This window comes from Narcine bancroftii, chromosome 1, assembly GCF_036971445.1.
Source record: "Narcine bancroftii isolate sNarBan1 chromosome 1, sNarBan1.hap1, whole genome shotgun sequence".
NCBI lineage: Eukaryota > Metazoa > Chordata > Chondrichthyes > Torpediniformes > Narcinidae > Narcine > Narcine bancroftii.
This window is the reverse complement of record NC_091469.1, coordinates 390,181,828-390,202,405: the sequence shown is the minus strand read 5'-3', so window position 1 is coordinate 390,202,405 and position 20,578 is coordinate 390,181,828. Positions and strand designations below refer to the sequence as shown.

The window sequence follows — 20,578 nt, the reverse complement described above, 5'->3', positions numbered from 1 at the left end:
AAGGATGTACATTTATTGTTTAAAAAAATATTTCCTTTGGAAGTTGTGTGGGCCACCCTAGAACAATATACTTGATGAGAAAGTATTTTCTCCCTTTCCAACTGATAAATAATTCTATTAACATTTTCAATTTGAACAAATTACAAATTAAGTTATTGAAGTATTCTCTATAGAATCGCAGTTAACAGATTGCTGGATTACTGGCTGTGACAGTGGTAGGAGAATATTGTTCGGCTGTGAACGTTTAATCTATCCGGGACTGGTGAGCCCATTGTTCTCATATCTTCTGTTTACTGCATGGCGCTCATTTTTAAAAGCTCTTCTTTTTATCTACACTTTGCAACCTGTGATTTTCTGAACAGGCCTTTTTATTTTGTTTTTAAGACAAAGGTAAAGTCTGAGATGGAAGACTTAACCGACAAAGACCGTTTGAAAATGGAGATAGAACAACTTAAGAAAGAATTACCTCTAGAGAGGATGCTGGTAGGAACTCCTGTTTATAATTTCAAACATTATTTCATTTCTTGCATTTCCTGTTGTAATTTTATGGAGTTACAGATAGGTTGTATGACCACACTGTTAATGTTAATTTCAGTGTGTAAACAGCAATATTAATGAAATCCAATTAAAGATCAAGGATATGAGAAAACGATTGACATTTTAAGTATATTTTAGCAACATGTTCCATGTCAACAAATCACCTATCACGTAAAATTATAACCTTGTGTGATAAGGACATGTCTGTGTACAATATCCACTAAGGACAGTAATGTAGCTGATACTCATTGATTATGGGCCTCGTGCAGGTTATTGTTAATCACTTAAAGTATACATAGTCAGTTTACGGGAAATAAAAAATGGAAACTGGAAGAATACATAGCACAAGTTAAACATTGCTGCCAGAAGTAGTACCAGCAAGGCTGTTGTTGCATTCACTGGCTGTAACCAGCAACCTCACAAAAACAGGAGAGATGATAACATCTTAATGTCCTCAGAGCAGCCAGTAAGTGTCCATACGGCTGTAAGGTAGGAAATACAGCAGCCTATTTTACACTCCAATCTCCTATCAATAGTGTATGAAACTGGCCTTGTGATGTTCTTTAGTGACATGGATTGACTTAAAATATTGAGAGGGACATGAGAAAGTGCTTTCCCATCCTTGTGAAAAATACCGTTGCATGATTTAGTGTGCACCTAGCGCAGATGTTAATAGATGTACACCAGATCATTTCTGGTGTGAAGTGTTATCTCATATTTTTTTTCCTTTTCTTTGAGGCACAAGTACTATCCCGTAAGCCATTTGCTGCTCTCTCTCGATAACATTGTTAACGTGTTTAAATTCTATTACTTTCTGGCATTTATTCTTTGGACTATTTCAGGTATCCAAGTGTGCAGAAGAATTGAAGGATTACATTGAATCACAGTCTGCAGAAGACCCTTTGGTCAAGGGAATTCCTGAGGACAAGAACCCCTTCAAGGAGAAGGGAGGCTGTGTGATCACATAAACCAGAGAGGATTTGGATAGCCCTAGGTCATCAGGGTATTTTCCATAGCCTCAGTGAAGCTGGAGGATGGAACAATAGTTTTATTTTAATCTCTCAGGCATCTTAACATAGATGTTGAATTTAAAACAAAGCTACAAACTGGATTGGGCATTGAAGGGTGAGAAAATTAAATGGGAGGGTTGAGGATAGGGGAGTGGAACTAAAAGGATTATGAGGATGGGAGGGATCGAAGACAAGAAAGGATCTTGGACCAAAGGGATGAGAAGATTGACAGAGAAATGATGGAAGTATGGTGGATTTTAGATTTTTATCATGGATGGGGCAGTTTAATGGGAGAGGATCGGGTGGTGGGAGAAGAATATTGTATGGAACAGCCATGATCCCATTATGGAAACAATCAAGGTGGGGTATAATTTGATCAGGGTGTCAATTATTGGAGGTGGGTGGGTAGGTTCATCACAAAAAAAAATCAATAAATGGGCCTGAAGATATCAACTGTGGAGGGAGAGAGATTGTGGAAATGATCACGAACAAGGAAAACTGAAAGAAGACATTTTGCTGGAGGAGATGGATAGTCCTTGAACAACCTTTGTCAAGTGGGCATGCTTTAAAATTGTTGCCAAAGCAAATTTCATCCTCTGGTTAAGACTTGCTGCTGGTTGCAAGGCCCACATCATTTGTGGACTCAGGCAGACTTGAAAAGCCTACTACTGGTACAGAATTGATCAGGACTTTTGAAAAATATTCCATTTTGTAGCACTTAAAAACATTGTAGAACACAATAACATTTGTCATCCAATATGTTTTAATATTTGATTTGTAAATTAGGAAACCAAGAACACTTTCAAGCTACATTGAAGATAATGTCTTGCCTTAATTTTTACAGAAAGTTGTGTGGTTGACAGGACCTTGAGTTAATGTCTCATCTGAAAGACTATTCTCTGACCATTCCAGCACTTCCTCAGTATTGCATTGAAATGTCAATCTGGATGTTTTGATTTGCTTAATAATTCACTCATTGTGCGAAGAACTGGAATGAAAGACAAATTGCTTAAGGAACTCTGTGGGTTGAGCAGCATTAGTTGAAGAAGAAAAATGGTCAATGTTTTGGGTTTGAACCTTTCATTAAGATGTGTTGAGACCCGAAATGTTGACTGACACCACCAGAGTTCCTCCGGTGGACTGTTGTTCGTTCCAAAGTTCAGAATTTGCAGTCCTTTGTGTGCGATTGTATCTCTTATTCCAGATTGTTACTCTTTAGAAGGCTTGGCCAATACCTCTTCAAATGTAACTCCTGATTCCTTCAACCACAAAAGAAGCATACCTTGTGACTTATCCACTTTAAATGCAATCAGCTTTTCTCATGCTGTTCCATTATCGATTTTAATAAGCTAGTCTAATATCTCAAATGATTCCATCTTTACTGTGATTTCAACAGTATCCTTTTTAATGACAAAGTAATTATCTTGTATTTCTGTTCTTTTGCAATTAGAACCTAGACAAGAGAACACGACAGCACAAAAATAGGCCTTCAGCCCATCGAATCCATACCAAACTATTTTTCCACCTAATCCCATTGACCTGGTCCATAATTCTATCAAAATTTATCTTATTTTTTGGGTATTTTGTAGACCTGATGGATTCAACATTGATTTCAATAAATTCAAACAATGATTCTACAATTCCAGTACTATCCCTTTACCCTTGCACCGGGTTCATCTTTCATATTTAATTAATATTTAATTTCTTCTGCCATCTACAAGTGTGCTACAGCTATCAGTGCTTGGACCCTAACTTTCTACAGTTTATATGAATGATGGTTTCGAAGGTATCATTACTAAATCTGCTATCAATGCACATAGGTAAGAAGTAAATTGTGAACATGACCTAAAGAAGGGGTGATGGGTTCATTGAATGGCAATGATCTGGAAAATGGTGTATGATATGGGAAAATATGAAATTGTCTATTTGTAGCTGGGAAAAAAAAGTAAACATTTGATCTAAATGGTGAGGGATAGTAGAGACATTTAGGTGTCACTTGCATGAGACCAAAAACTGCAAATAGGAAAGATAACACAATGTGAAACCTTATGGGAAGGGGAATTGAATACAAAATGGAAGGTTATGCTTCAGTTACATAGAATATTGGTGAGATCATTTAGGAGAACTACGTAATACATTGGCCTCCTTTTTTAAGGAAATAGGCTACAGTATTTGAAGTAGTTTAGAAAAACTTTACCAGTCTAATGGAATGTGCAAGTTTTCTCATGAAGAAAGGATAGTCAGGCTAAGGTTGTAGCCATTGGAATTTGTTAAAGTGAGAGGGGACTAGATCAACACATGCAAGATCCTGAGATACATAAGTAGGGTGGATCCAGTGAGGTTGTTTCTTTTGGTGGAATTGTACTGACAATCACCACACCAGCAGTGTGAGTATAAGACAGCTTTAATAAACTAATATGTACACTAAGAGGTCTTCCCTCTCTGCAAGACGAACCTGGAAGGCTGGACTGTAGCTCTGGACTGCTTTATATACAAGGTCACTGGGATGTCCCCTGATGACCTAGTGGTGTAATTACATATCACCACAGGGAGAACCTAGAACAGGGTCAAAGTTTAAACATAAAGACATGCCCATTTGTGACAGGTTTATGACCTTTTTTCTCTCAAAAAAGTTGAAGGCCTTTGGAATTCTCTTTCTTAAAGGAAGCAGCATCTGGGGATTTTTGAAAACAAAATAAATGGGTACTTGATCAGCAAAACTATGAAAGGTTGCCACAAGCAAAATAGGAATGCAGAGCTGAGATGATAGTCATGTATCCATGATCATGATGAATGACCTGAGGAACCAAGTGGACTTACTCCTGCTCCATATTTGTATGTTCATTTGGTCAATCCAATCAGAAAACGTACTGACTTTCCCTTTTCTCCCGCACCTCAAAACTGTTTTATTTCTACTTTCTTTTTTCAGTTTAAATTTATTTTTAAAAATTTAATCATACAGAATGGTAACAACCCATTTCAGTCCATGAGTCCGTGCCTCCCAATTAACCTACGCCCCAGGTACATTTCAAATGGTGGGAGGAAGCCAGAACCCTTCCCCGGGGAAAACCCAAACAGATACAGGGAGAACGTACAAACTCCTTACAGACAGCATGGGATTCAAACCCTGGTCCCGATCGCTGGAGGTGTAAAAGCGCGGTGCTAACTGCCTGTGATGTTAACTCAGTTTCCAACTCTACAAGGTCTATCTGTTCTGCTGAATATTTCCAGAATTTTAATGTTCCAGTTACCAATAACATAGATATAATCAATGGAAGAGAAACCAAACCACCTGATTACATGCTCTTAAGGAAGGATAGTGTATGAATGTGGTGGTACACCACCAGCCTATTGCAGGGGGAAACCACTGTACCTGCAGGTGAGTAAGGGGACAGGACAACACCTGGCCGGCTGCCAATCAGTCGGCATAGATGAATCAAGCCCCACCCGGTCGGGTGTCAATCACCCTCCAGGATATAAGCCTGCACCGGCCTCCCGAGGCCTCACACTGAGTTGCTGCAGCCACAGCCAGCCTGGCTCTGTGTAGGTTTTTGTGGATTAAAGCCTGTTGTTCAGTCTTTACCTTGTGTGTGTCTGATTCTGTCTAACACCGCACCACAATTAAATTCATTTCATTTATTCAGATACCTTGCTATTTAGCATGGGCGATCATGCCTCTCCATCCATCTCAATCTCTGACCCTCCGAATTGTACTTGTTGCCTCCTCTGTTCTCCTTCGGTGAAGGCTCCATCTTTGAGCTGAGAGCATAGTCAAAGTTGAGTTCATGATTATACAAGGGAAAAATACTGAAATGGTTTTCCATTGCCTTCTTCAGTTGCATGGTCCAAACTGGATGGGTAACCCTGACCATTGATCAGCAGATTCATCTGCCCAGCATTTTTAGTTGTAAAAGCCATCCACCATCTGGAATCCATGGATTCACGTGACACTGATTGGGAGGCTAAATAGGTACTACACTTTACCCAAGGATGACCTGTAGGCTATCAGATGGAAGGAGCACCTTACACCTCCTTTTGCTGAACAATTGCACAGAACCAACACCTATGTATGAAATTAGGAAATCTATAGAAAATCTTTTTTTTACAGTGTGAGAACATAATAATGACATAGAATGGGGTAGCCGATGAATGCAAATGGTGAAAGTAAAGTATAAGGTGACTCTAACAAGGTGCCACACAAGAAGTCACTTAACAAAATTAGGGAAGATAGGATTAGGGTGATAGACTTGCATGCAGTGAGAATTGATTCATAGACAGAAAATAAAGGGTTGAAAAACAGATAACTTTTGCATTGGGCAGTTGTAACAAGTGAAATGTCCCAGTGACTGGTACTGGGGCCCTAGCTGGTTGTTATAACCATATGACCATATAACCGTTTACAGCACGGAAACAGGCAACATGATTTATGAGAAGGATCCAGGGAAGCTTCAGGGGAAAGATAGGCTGTGTGAGAAAATGGACAATAGAACAATATTGTCTGATAGGAATTCGTATACTTTGGTGAGAAACTGAGAAGTGTTGTTCGGAGAGTTCTGATTGTCAATAGATTCAAGTCACAGAAAGTTAAAATGCAAGTATGGAAAACAATTCAATATAATTAGTATGTTTATCTTTCCCTCAAGAGGTTTTCAGTGGTAGAGTAAAAAATGTTTGATGGCATTTAAATTTAAATTAAATTTACTACACAGTAAAAGCTGATTCTGGCCTTTGAAACCAGTGAAATAATTATATCCAATTCACCTAGCAATCCTGCACAATTTTAGAGGAAGACAGCAGAATGGAGCACCCAGAAAAAAATCCCACACAGGTCACAAGGAGAATGTACCAACTCCTTACAGACACCTTTAGATTCAAAGCTGGGTTACTGGCACTGTAACAATGTTTCACGAACCGCTCTGCAAACTCTTCCACCCATAAAGTCTCATGTGAACCCATTTATATTGAGTTCAAGAGAGACTATATCTGGAATATTCTGTATAGATCTGGTATCCCTAAATAAGGAAAGATATACTTGCATAGAAAGTGTGTAGGGAAGTTACCACATATTAATTCTTGGAATGGCAGATTTGTACAGTGAGGAAAAACTTAAGCAGATGGGCCCTCGAGTTTGGAAGAATGAGAGTGAACTCATTCAGATGCATAACAGTTCTTGGAGATTGACAGAATAGATGTAAGGGGTGTCTAAAATCAGGGTCATAGAATCAAAATAAGGGTAGGTCATTCAGTAGCGATTGTGAATTGATGAGGGATTTATTAAAATTCTGTACACAAGGAATCTGAAAGAAGACCTCACTCAATTATTCTGTGTTCATCCATTACCATCTTAATGTCCTTGGATATGTTTTTATCAATCTGGTCAGAGTTTTTCACTCCTCTAATGCTGTACACATTTCATCTGCTTCCACTCTTTTCATAACAAAAAGGCAAACTTGAGTTTGGAAGAATGAGTGATCTCATCTGAAAAGCATAACAAACTGGCTAACATTCCACCCACCTCTGGTGTCCATCTAGGTTCCTACAAATGTCTAGAGAAGGTTCAATCTTACACCACCCAGCATCTCCCGTGTTCCCAAGTATCTCTTTTTTCATCTCTTGCTGCCTTTTACTGGCATCACTCTCAGACAAGGTGATAAATGACAATCCTTTCCCCAGAACATCCCTTGACCCATGTCTGCCTGTCTCCGTACTTAATTTGGATGAACTACAACTCTATTTCTTTCAATATCAGGAAGACTAAAACATTGCTTTAGACTCCTATCAGATTTTCCACAAGCTACTATTGTTTAAGTCTGAATCAGAGCTCATTGGGTCTCAGCATCCTGTTGATTTATTCTGCACTTTTTGTTGAATCAAAACAAATAATATTAATGCCGAACTGACTTTGGCTTTCTGAGCCTGGAAAATTGAGGAAGGTGAATTATTATTCGGGAAAATTAGTCCATTGCTGACGTTCACCGGGTTAATGTCTGTATCTTCTGTGATAATAAATTCATCTCCATCATCCTGTCCAGCAGTTCCTTCAAATAGTTGCCAAGTGTCTCTTTTTCACCTCTTGCTGCCTTTTGCCATTACACTCAGAAAAGTGATGACTGACAAACAAATCACCAAATCACCACTTAATTAGTTATTTATGAAATGAAAAGACATTTATCAGTGGAAGTTACTGTGCTTTTGAAAACTGATTTCTGTACAATCCCTTTTGGTAAACATTGAAAGAACATATATAAAAACACACCACAGCAGCCATCACAAACGTACTATAGGCAAAACAGATGTGATCATAAATTCAATTTGTTGCTGGGGGTAGAAAGATAAAACATGTTTTAAAGAAAAAATCAAGAGATGAAGGCTGTAATTAACAGAGCCAAAATAAGCATGAGTTGGCAATCTACTCAAGCAAAATTTAGTAAACAAGTTAGTCCAAGAATTAGAGTCTGGGAATTTTTAACAACATATTTTAAATAATATGAATTGAACTTCAATTATCTAACAAGGAAGAATAAAAAAGATTTAAATCCTTTTATGTTTGCCAACCAGATTCCATTGATTTTGCTACACAGTTATTTGAAACAGAATTGTAATTCTTGAGTGCAGCAACAAGCTTGTGAAATTTGCTAAATACAGTCTTTTTCAATAATCGAAACTATTGATATTTTTCTTCAATTATAACTGCAGATTTCCACAACTAAAATATAATGCGATAGCATAAAAACAATTATTTTTGCAAATGTTCTGAAGCACAATTCAGGCCTGGAGTAAAATCTATCACTCATTGGAAATGGTGACTCAAAAAGTTGGTTTTATTGTAGCTTACAGAACTAAACTTCTGGAATCTTTCCCTAAATAGTTCAATGGTGGCAATAAACAACTAAAATAAAACATTAAAACTGCAAATAGAAGAGCTGGGCATTAACATTTTGAGACTACTTTCTCTTTATTAATTTATTTCAAGGTTGATGGACATTAGCTGTGCTAATTTGGAATAATATTTGAATTAGTGCTGGCGTGGGCTCATTGAGTAATAGAGTCTGGGGCTTGGACCAAGAAGCAGAGAGAAAGAGATGTGGCCTACTTATCAATGCCAACCATTTTGCCTGCATTCAGCCTCCCTCTAAATCTCTTCTATCCTTGTCTCTGTCCAAATGCCTTGATGGGTCAAATAGCTTTCTTTTGTGTTGTAATAAAAAGCAGTTGAGAAGGAGAAGCATAGAAGACAGCCCTACAGGATGGTTTAGCAGACCAGTGAGAGGCTAAGTGGCAGAAGACCTCACACATGCTGCAGGTTTCTGGCGACACAGTCAAAGGACCCACGCGGCTGCCAACTGCCGGAGACTGGCTCATGGGGACCAGGTATCAGAACTGGGATTTGAGAGACTGCTGAGGGCAAGAAGAACTTCCAACCAGCCTCAGGCATTGAAATCTTCCTGAACATTTCAAAGGTTTGCATCTGGAGTTAAGGTTTCCAATGGATTGATCAGGGGTCTGTATGGCTGCAGAGGCTCTAAGTGCTGGAGGCGAATACACGGACTCTCAGCATCTCTTTTCCTTCTCTTTCTCTTACCATAAGGGGCATCGAGCAGTAACAATGGCAATGCTTTATCTGCATTATGGCAGGCAAAAGAATATCTTGTACATTATTAGATTTTCTGTATTATTACACAACAATAAAGGAATCGAATATTCCTTTCTTCTTAATTTGGTACAAGGCAAGTAGTCCTGAGATGATCAGATGTTTAAAACTTACTTCTCTGTAAGCTCTTGGCTCTAAATTACCCCTCCAGCCTTCAGTATTTTCTGTACGTTGCTATTTTGAAATCTCGATTAGATGAGCTCTTGCTTATCTGAGATCATTTCTTTTGGTGTTCAACTGATCTTAGATCCTTTCATTGACTGCTCACTCTTTCCTCTAGTTCTGCTCAGTTCAGCTCTGCTCCCATTGTGAGATATCTCTTCATTTCTTCTTCTGGACTCACCCATTCTACTCCTAAGATGGTCCAAATAGCCCCAGCACCAGCGACAGGGGTTCGAACACTGTGCTGTCTGTCCAATAAGCAAGAACACAAATCTGAACTCTGCTGGTCCAGTCATCTCCTGGATAAATTCTGCCCTCTATTAGTTCTCAATCAATTTTGAGTTCCTGGATAAGTTACAGGATCCACCAACTCATCATCAGGCAGCCTGAAGATATAATTTCTCAACTTGACCATGTCTAATTCAGCCTTTGTGCAACCATCCTATTTGACCATGAGCTGGTCTTCAATATCACATCCCATAAGTAAAGGTCTGGGATACCTCCACTCTTTGGCAATTCCAACTGTGACATTTTTAAAGGTGCCCTTGTCACCGTTTGGTTTCCACACAGTTTGCAATTTACTCTCTGGAAAATTCAACATCTGAAATTCTGCTGCAAGAAGGTTGTGCTTACTTATCTCCTGATAAACTATATTCATATCCATGTTCTCATCAAGAAATTATTCTGCACCCACATCATTTTATAGTTCAATCTCCTCCAAATTCATTACATTTAAAATTTGTGTTCCTCCCTGTTAGATGTGGATTGTGGAGGAACACATGGACTCTCTGTCTGGAACTTGTACGTTTAAGGTTGGACTCTGCCACTCATTGGTACTGTGGGCTCATTTAAGTGGGTGGTATGCTTAGCTTAGCGGTTAGTGCCATGCCTTTACAGCACCCACAATCGAGACTGGGCTTCAAATCCACACTGTCTAAAAGGAGTTTGTACATTTTTCTCATGTATGCAAGGTTTTCCTTGGGGGCTTCGGTTTCCTCCCACCATTTGAAATGTACTGGGGGTGTAGGTTAATTGGGTGCAAATTGGGTGACACAGACTCAATAGCTGAAATGGCCTGTTACCATGTTGTATGTCTACATTTAAATTTAAACATTTTTAAAATTTAAATTTAAAAATATATTTTAAAAAATCAGTGTCATCGTTAGCCAGATGCCAAGTTCAGAATAGTATAAATATTAGTACATGCCACATCTCTTTCTCTCTGCTTCTTGGTCCAAGCCCCAGACATCGCTCCATACCAGATCACTACTATGGACGTTGCTGGAGGAGTCATGAGTAAGGTGCGCATTACATTTAAGTTGAGCTGTAGTACTGTGATAGATCAGCGCTTGCAGAGAGCCACACTCCTGGTGGTACAGGGAATCAGGAGTGTGTTTGAAAGTCCCTGTATGTGAAGTGTTTACACATGCAGGAGCATGTGGAAAGTTGGCGGCCACTGGTTTTGGAGTCCAATCTGGGTCTGATGTGAATGTCTATATAGTTGTTTAGTAGTAGAGCAGGCTTGAATTTCAGAAAGGAGAAGAATACTATTAATACAAGATTCAAAAGAATGTGGTACAAAGCATACTCTCAAAACCTAGATCAATGGACACAAAGAAATAATCCACCAGACTCTGAATTTAAGTTCAATAAGCAAGCAGATTATTCTAGTTCCTGGAAACCAACGATGAGCCCGTGGCAGTTTATGGTATGACCTTCAATAATCATCTCAAACAATAAATATCAGCCATCTCCCTTATGATCTTCAGCGACAGCACTACATCTAATATCCTTCTATCAACATCATATAACATTACAATTAATACGCACAAAAAATCAATCATTTAATTCCATTGGTACAAGGTAAATGCTGCTGGATATTCTCCATTTAATGGCTCACCTAAAAAGTCTCAAAATCTCTCCACCACACAAGTTAGAAATTTGATGCAAGACCCATTACTTGTCTGCAAATATACAACATCAGTATTTCTTGATTGTTACCTGTGCCAATCAGCTTCAAAGCCCTGACCCTCCAGTGAAAAGACATTCGGAGCCAGAGTCAACACATGCTGTCCTTTTGCTCATCCACACGAATCGCATTTCCTGCATTAGGACAGTAACCTTCTATTCTTTTCCTAGTTAAATACCAGTCTAAATGCCTCTTAAACATAATAATTACACCTGATTCTACCATCTCCTCTGGCAGTGCTTTCCAGATATCAACCATTCTCTCAACTGCACAGTATACAATTTTTAGTGTTAATGTAGCAATGCATAAAGCTTAATTCTCAGTTTATATCTTCACTACAGACATAACCAATAAGGATAATTTCAGCAAATTTTGCAAAATAAAAATTAGCTCTGCACTAATTTACACTCAATGCTTCCCCACTGCTAGAATTTCTCACATGAAATCAACAAAATGGAATCTAAAGAATTCAGAAATTAGGAGTGAATATTAAATGGGACCCTGCCAAAATTGCATGCACTATAAATTCCTTTTTGCTGCCAATAGATAATCAGGAGGATGACTGGAAGGGTGTGATCAAGGAACAATGAAGAAGAGCAGCAATTTGAAAGCACATAATGTATTTCAAAAATTATAAATTTTGTGTTCAGGAAGAGAGTTCCTTAACCAAAATCACCAAATTTAGATTTAGTAGGGGAAATGGAGTACAGAATATCAGTCTGTTCTGTAAAAGACTGCTAAAAGTGCAGAAGAGATGCAAGGTGGAAAGAAAAATCTGAAAACTATTAAAGATATAACTTTGGCAAGCAACCAAAATACAGTAAAGCACTGGTGGAATGGTATGAAAAGACCAGTGAATGTTCAGCACATTGCATTCAGAACTTTATGTTCAGACATTATTCATAAAACAGCTAAATATTTGTAAAATTCAACAAAGAGCTGATTTAGATCAGTTGAACTTAGAATTTGACACAATAACAAAAGCTGTTACAAAATTTTTCATCTTTTTGCATTTAAATATATTGTCCTTTGAAAACTTACACAGATATACTGAGTTGTGGTATAATTATAGAAGCTAGGCTTAAGCTAGAAATAAATTGAACAATATTTTGATGGTGATTTTTGATTGAAATAATTTTTGGAAATAATACATGTAAAATATTTGAAATTAATGGGCCCATAGTTCCAGATGCACTGACTTACAGAGAAAGTTTGTTCTTAACTTTCATGGATCCTATGGTTTTGATTTGCTTTAAATTGAATCTGTGTTCAAAATGACACAGCTGTTCTTTGTGACAGGACCTCATTTGACATAAACAGCATTGTATTAACATAACGGCACAAAACAAGCCTCACTTGCAGAATGGCTGGAAAATGAGTCCCGAAAGCACCAACCCCAGTTGTTCCCATACCAGCAAATACATATCTGACAAGCACAGCAGATTGCAAGAGGCAAGTTAGCCTCAGGCAGTATATCAGCCCTGCCCCTGGAACAATCTGGAACCCTTTTACAACTCATTTTCTGTAAAAGATATAAAACATTTATTCAAATAGATTTAAGCAAATAAATTTTAAAAAAAATCTAATAAAGTATGAATGTAACAAAAATATACTAAAATACAAACAAATAATTCAAAGGAGTGGCATGGTTGGCGTAGCGGTTAGTGTAACGCATTTACAACGCCAGCAATCAGGACTGTGGTTCAAATCCCGAGCTGTCTGTAAAGAGTTTGTACATTCTCACTGTGTCTGCATGGGTTTTCCCCAGGGGCTCTGGTTTCCTCCCACCATTCAAAACGTACTGGGAGGTTGTAGGTTAATTGGGAGTATATTGGGCGGCATGGCCTCGTGGGTCAAAATGGCCTGTTATACCATACTGTATGTCTAAATTTATAAATTTAAAATTAAAATAAATATATTAATTATTTTCCTGTAGTAAAAACACAAACCTGCTGGAGGAACTCAACAGGTTTCACAGCCTTCATTGGAGGTAAAGATATATAACCAATATTTCAGGCCTGAGGCCTTATTTTAAGGTATGAGTGAAAAGCAGGCATGCATGTGAATTAGAAGGCTGGGGAGAAGGAAAGAAAGGGCAGTGTGAGGAGTATCGACCAACAGACAAAGGCGATAATTGGACATGGATAAGGTGAGAATTGATCAGGGGAGTGGTCGTGTTCTCTGAATGCAGAACTGGAGGAAAGGAGACAGGAGAGAAAAGGAAAGAGGGAGCTAGAGGAAAGGAGAAATTCCAAGACGTTGGCACATGAGGCTGTAGTGACCACTTCAGCTCCTCACAACTGTGAAACCTCCAACTCACTACATTGTATCTACAATTGGGAAACTCTCATCAAAATACAAATCGGGAACCAGACATGCAAATTAGCAGATGAGATCAGTAAGATTCTATGTGGTTTAAACCCACTGAACCCTGGGAATACAGACTGCTGCAAACTGCAGAGTGGATGCGTGGGAGTCCATCAGAAGTTCTGCTGGAGAAAGCAGAAACGTATAAATATGGGCCAGTATTAGTGTCAGATTGAGAGTTAACCCCTTCAGACCTGCGCTCCCAACAACCTTACTTTCAAATCTAGGATACTAGAGTAGAAACTGGATTACCTGAGGCTGCACCTGAACTAGAGAGAACTGCAGGGCTGCTGTGCTTTGGTGATTACAGAAATGTGGCTCCAGAACACCATTCTAGACTCAGTGATCCTTCAGGACAGACAGAGACACTGCAAGACTCAAGGAAGGGGACTGTGCATTTACATCAACGAGAGCTAGTGCACCAATATCTCTGTTCAGCAGAGATAGAGTACCCCCTGGTGAAATGCAGACCCTTCCACGTGCCCACAGAATTCTTGGCCACACTGATTGCTGCAGTCTCCATTCTGCCTTCAGCTAACAAGGGTGAAGCCATAAGAAGCTTTATAGTGCCATCTGCGAAGCCCAGGTTTCCCACCCTGACAGTGCCATGATTGTTGCTGGCGACTTCAATCATGTAAACCTGAAAATGGTCTTGCCATGGTTTCAGCAGCATGTGAACTACTACCAGAGGAGAGAGCACCCTGGATCGAGTGTTCACCAACGTTCCTGATGCGTACAAGGCTGCAACTTTCCCCCACCTTGGTTACTCAGATCACATAAGTTCTGCTAACCCTGACGTAAATACCACTGGCAAAGAAAACGTGGTCAATGTGAAGGGAGATCAGGATATGGCGGGGGTCGGGGGGGGGGGGGGGGGTTGGGAATGACATATTAGCGCTATAAGACTGCTTTGAGACCATGGACTAGAGCTGTTTCAGGGAAGCGGCCATCAAAAATGATCATGTAAACACAGAGGAATACATGAGCTCAGTGACTATCTACATCAGCAAATTAATTGAGGGTGCCACTGAGATCAAATGCTTCACAACCTGGGCTAACCAGAAACCAAGGTTGGATGCAAAGGTCCAGGCCCTACACAAAGCTTATGATGCTGCTTTCAGGGCGGGGGATAGGATGGCACTAAGATCAGCCAGGGCTGCACTCTCTCATACAATCTGGAAGGCAAAACGAGGGTACGCACAGAAGATCACAGACAGCTGTGTGTCACCAGCGACACAAGGAGCCAGTGGCAAGGGATCAATACTAGTATGGATCTTAATTCAACCATGTGAATTAAAAGCAATGATGCCTCCTTTCCAGACAGACTGAACATTTTCTATGCATAGTTTGATGAGAAGAACAGGATGATGCCAAGGAAAAGCTCTGTGCCCCCCGCATAGTCGTGGTCGAGGTGAGGAGAACCCTATCCAAGGTGAACCCACACAAGGTGACAACATACCTGGTTGGGCACTGAAGGACTGTGCAAACCAAATGATGGAGGTCTTCACAGAAATCTTTAAAACCTCACTGCAGCAGTCTATCATTCCTGTAGGTTTCAAGACAGGCACCATCATCCCTGTACTCAAGAGGGTGACAAAAACAGGCCTTAATGGATACCGTCCTGTGGCACTGACGTCCTCCATTATGAAATGCTTTGAGCACACTTCCCAGAGATGTGTATCCATTTCAATTAGCCTATAGAAGAAATTTTCCACAGATAATGCTCTAGCCTTGTCTCTTCACTCTCTCCCAGCCCACCTGGAGAGTGACACCTTATACGCCAGGCTGCTGTTCTTTGGCTCCAGCACAGGATTTAATATGATCATTCCCAAAAGACTGGTAGTAAACCTGTCCTCGATTGGACTCAACACTCATCTCTGTATCTGGATTCTGGACTTTATAATAGAAAGACCACATCTGTCGGGTTGTTGGGAGCTGAATATTGAACACAGTCACACTGAGCACTGGTGCACCTAACTACTGTGTGCTCAGCCTGCTCCTGTTCACACTACTGACCCATGACAGCATTGCCAGATGCAATTCCAACAGTCATCATTTGGCCTCATCAGTATTAACAATGAGTTGCACTACAGAGAAGAGGTGGAAAATCTCATTAATTGGTGCAAGAGTAACAACCTGAGCCTCAACATGGACAAGACAAATAAGATGATCGTAGACTTCAGGAGGACCAGGAATGACAACCCTCCACTACACATCAACAACTGTGTCGTAGACACAGTGAAGAGCACCAAGCTCCTTGGAGATCTCTTAACTAGTAGCTTATCATGGACACTCAACATCTCCTCACTTGCCATGAAAGTGCAACTGTGACTACACTTCCTGAGAAGACTGAAGCTGGTACGGTTGCTGCAGAGAAATGGATTGGAGGTCAATCCACAGAACAATAAGAGTGGCAAAGAAGATCACTGGATCATTGTCTGAAGAGGGAGTGCAAAATTATTGAGAATCCCTTCCACCTAGCACACATCTTCCAGCTGCTCCCATCAGGGAAGAGATACTGGAGTATCAGAGCCAGCACCACCAGAAAGAGGAACAGTTTCTTCACACGGAGTGAGAATGCTGAATGACCAATGGAACTGCTCACGCTAACCTTTCAAAACTCTAATCTCTACAAAGCAATATTTATTTATTTATTTTAATAGCTAAAATACATGTCCTGCAGATGTATTATTTGTCTGTAAGTGTGTTATGTCTGGTTGTGTGTCTGCATGTTTTTGCATCAAGGACCAGAGAACGCTGTTTCATTGGGTGTTAATTGTACAATCAGATGACAAGAAACTTGACTTGAATTGACAATATAGAGATAGAGGGGAGTTATTGTTAACAGAAACCAGAGGACTTGATACTAATGCCATCTGGTTGAAGAGTGCTCAGATGGAATATAAGTGTTGTTCCTCCAGTTTGCAGATGGCCTTAGTCTGACAGACATGACAGCATGGGAATGGGGCAATAAATTAAAATAGGTTTCCACTAGGAGATCTATGCTATTGTGGAGAACAAGGCTGAGGTGCTCAACAAAGTAATCTCCCAGTCTCTCTGATGTTGAGGATGTAAGTGGGAAGGGACTGGACTGGAGGGATCAAGGTAAGTGGATACCAGTTCGGTAGGGCAGAGCACCTGGAAAGGATAGGTTTAGTGGGACAATTGGGTTTATGGCCCTTGAGTAGGAGGTAGAAATGGCCAGGGTGGGATTAGGCAACAATGAGGTTGGAGGCCGTGGAAGAGAGGTGACTGAAAGTGATGTTCAGAGATAATGCATAAGCAGGTAGTTTGATGAGTTTTGGAGGAGCTCGGTTGAAAGCTAAGTAAGCAGAGATGTCTGAGAGTAGTCATCTGGCCACTACTTTTTTAAAAATATTTTATTTATTAAATCATGCTGCATTATATTGAAACAATTAATGGATAGAACAAAAACAATTAAAAAAATACATACATGGTATTTTCAATAAACTAACCCCCACCTCCCTCCCTAACTCACCCACCCACCACTAACCTACCCCAAAGAAAAAAAGGAAAGAAAGAAAGAAAGAAAAAGAAGAGATCAACCATAACAACAGAATTCATCAATTAATTACCATGGATTAGAGTAACACCACTACTGTGAGGCCAGGGGGTTCAAAAATTCAAACCCATGTAATCCAAGTAAGGACTCCAAGTTTTACGATTAAAAAATTATCACGCAAATTACATGTTATCTTCTCCAATGGAATACAAGACCTCAATTCCATGTGCCATCTCTAAATACTCAAATCAGTCTCATTTTTCCAAGTAATTGCTAAACATTTTCTAGCTACAGCTAATGCCAATCTCAAAAATACAATTAGGAATCTATATAATCCTTATTCTAAACTCAACCTCTTATTATTACCCAACAAACATACTAAAGGATCTAATGAAAATTTCACTTTCAAAATAACTTCTAAAAGTTCCTTAAGTCTATTCCAAAAAGGTTTTGCTGTTTCACATGACCAAGTAGAATGTAAAAAAGAACCTACATCCTTATGACACCGGAAACATTAAATCCAAAATAAAATTGTATCTCCTTAATTATTCTGGAGTTAAATATAACTGATGACATAACTTTAGTCATACTATCCCTGCATAAATTCATCCAATCATCCTGAGGAATAAGTATACCTAAACCTTTCTCCCATTTCAATCTAGATTTATGTAAATCCAACTTAGGCATTTCATTCTGTAATAAAGCATACATCTCAGATATAAATCCCTTCTTACCACCCTCTAAATAACATTTCAAACTTAGACTGTCTAGGTAACTGTAAAGTATGTCCAAAACTATCCAAAAATAAAGCTTTAATTTAATAATAAGATAAAAGAGTATTTGAAGATTATATATTTCTCTTTAATTCTTTGAAAATAAATAAAATATCCTGCTTCATAACAATCTTGCACAAATTTAACACCATTTAGATTCCATAACTTCAAAAGATGATTATTAAGTGTAAAGGGGAAAAGTTTATTTCGATACAAAGGAGTTTTGCCTGAAATCTTACTTTGAGTACCTATAACATCATTTTTTTAATACCATTAATCCATTTAATGTTTCAAAACAGGTAAATTATAATTACTCAATAACTTAGATTTCCATCTATAAATAAACTGATCCATACTCCTCTCATCAATCTGAGATAATTCTGTAATCACATATTCAAAATTGCTTCCTTCTGGTAACCTCAGCTGCTTCCCAATTTGTCCTTCAAGTAGGTTTTCAGTTGGTGGTATGCAAACACTTTACCATGAGTTATACCATATTTGTCTTTCATTTGTTCAAAAGATAATAATTTATTTCCCAAAAAACTATTTTCTATTCTTTTGATCCCTTTTCTCTCCCATTCTCTAAAGGAAAGGTTATCTATTGTGAAAGGGATTTGTTGATTTTGCGTCAATATTAATTTTGGTAGTTGATAATTTGTTTTATTCCTTTCTACGTGAATCTTCTTCCAAATGTTGAACAGATGGTGCAGTACTAGTGAATTCCTATGTTGCACCAGCTTTTCATCCCACTTATATAGTATATGTTCAGGTACCTTCTCCCCTATTTTATCTAGCTCTAATCTGGTCCAATCTGGTTTTTCCCTTGTTTGATAAAATTCTGATAGGTATCTTAATTGTGCTGCTCTATAATAATTCTTAAAGTTTGGTAGCTGTAAGCCCCCTTGTTTGTACCATTCTGATAATTTATCTAGTTCTATCCTCGGTTTTCCCCCTTTCCATAAGAATTTCCTTATTATTTTCTTTAGCTCCTTGAAGAATTTCTCTGTTAGGTGAATTGGTAATGATTGGAATAGGTATTGTATCCTTGGGAAGATATTCATTTTAATGCAATTTACTCTTCCCATCAGTGTTAGTGGTAAGTCTTTCCAATGTTCTAAGTCGTCTTGTAACTTCTTCATTAATGGCTGTTAATTTAGTTTGTGTAGATGGCCTAGATCATTATCTAGTTGTATACCTAGGTATCGGATTGCTTGTGTTTGCCATCTAAATGGTGATTATTTCTTAAACTTTGTGAAATCCGTATTATTCATTGGCATTGCTTCACTTTTATTTGCGTTGATCTCGTACCCCGATACTTCTCCATATTCCTGCAATTTCTTATGTAATTCTTTTATTGATATTTCTGGTTCTGTTAAGTATACTATGATGTCATCTGCAAATAGAACAGTGAGGGAGATAGTGGACATCCCTGCCTAGTTGATATGATAATTAAAAGATTTATAACAAATATGTACATCAAACTTCAAGAGAAAGAGAATGAGGAAACAAGCTGTAAACCCAAACAAAAATGGGAACAAGATCTAAACAAAAAAGATAAAGAATGAAACATGGGAAAAGCTATGCTCCAGAACTATGAGAAATATAAAAAACACGAGGTTACGCATGATACAATATAATTGGTTACACAGGCTATACACCATGCCCCAAAAGTTAAATAAATGGGACCCAACAGTATCAGACAGATATTTTCGCTGTAAGAAGGAAACGGGAACAACAGTAAATGCAATTTTGGCATGTCAGAAAGTGGAAAAATTTTGGGAAGATCTAAACCAGGTGTTAAATAAAATCACAAAAAGCAACATACCAAAAAATCCAGAGATCTTTCTTCTAAGTAATATAAGAAGTAAAGAACTTGGACTCGATTTGGATGGAGCACAAAAAAGATTTATTATAATAGCCTTAGCTGTAGCAAAAAAATGTATTATGTCAACCTGGAAATAAGAAGATAGCCTGAGAATATAGCAATGGTACATAGAAATGAATAAATTCCAATGAAAAAAATAACATATAATTTAACAAATAACATCACAGTATTCGAACAAATTTGGGAACCGTACATGGAACATAACAGTGAAGTCCTACCACAGACCTCCACCACCTAAAATGACAGGAGAAGAAGACAAAATGAACTGACCCAGTACGTAAAAGTAGAAGACACACATTTCTTGTTTATTTTCATTGTGTGATGACATTGTTTAATGGGTTTAATGTATCATATATATTGAACATTGAGTGGGTGGGGAGGGGGATGAAGGAGGGAGAGAAGGGAGGGGGAAAAGGGGAGAAAATGACACTGTGCATATTCAAGAGGGAAATGTTTGTGTGTATTTTGGTCAGTATGGTTCATAGTGTGAAAAATAAAAAAAAATTTAAAAAATCTGAGATGATTCAATATTAGCCCATACCAAAGGTTTATCTACTTCAAATGTACTATTAACAAATTTCAATTGCACCATATCATTATAATTTTGAAAATTAGGGAGCTGCAAACCTCTTAATTTGTATTTCCAAGTTAATTTTTGTAAAGATACCCTTACCATCTTATCCTTCCATAAAAGTTTATTC

At 38.5% G+C, this 20,578-nt stretch overlaps 1 protein-coding gene across 1 annotated transcript; it reads left to right on the top strand.

Annotated features, from left to right (window-relative positions):
* The first annotated feature begins 50 nt into the window (after positions 1 to 50).
* On the top strand, positions 51 to 3,187 carry LOC138753042 (guanine nucleotide-binding protein G(T) subunit gamma-T1-like). Its single transcript, XM_069915638.1, has 3 exons — positions 51 to 262; positions 385 to 483; positions 1,380 to 3,187. The coding sequence occupies exons 2-3, from the start codon at positions 403 to 405 to the stop codon at positions 1,503 to 1,505; spliced, it is 207 nt and encodes a 68-aa protein (XP_069771739.1). The 5' UTR covers positions 51 to 262; positions 385 to 402; the 3' UTR covers positions 1,506 to 3,187.
* Positions 3,188 to 20,578: the final 17,391 nt, after the last annotated feature.

Bases quoted from the DNA above. Each gene is read 5' to 3' on its own strand.
- LOC138753042 (XM_069915638.1), top strand. From the start codon at position 403: ATGGAAGACTTAACCGACAAAGACCGTTTGAAAATGGAGATAGAACAA. The intron at 484-1,379 runs GTAGGAACTCCT...GGACTATTTCAG, and splicing joins TACCTCTAGAGAGGATGCTG to GTATCCAAGTGTGCAGAAGA.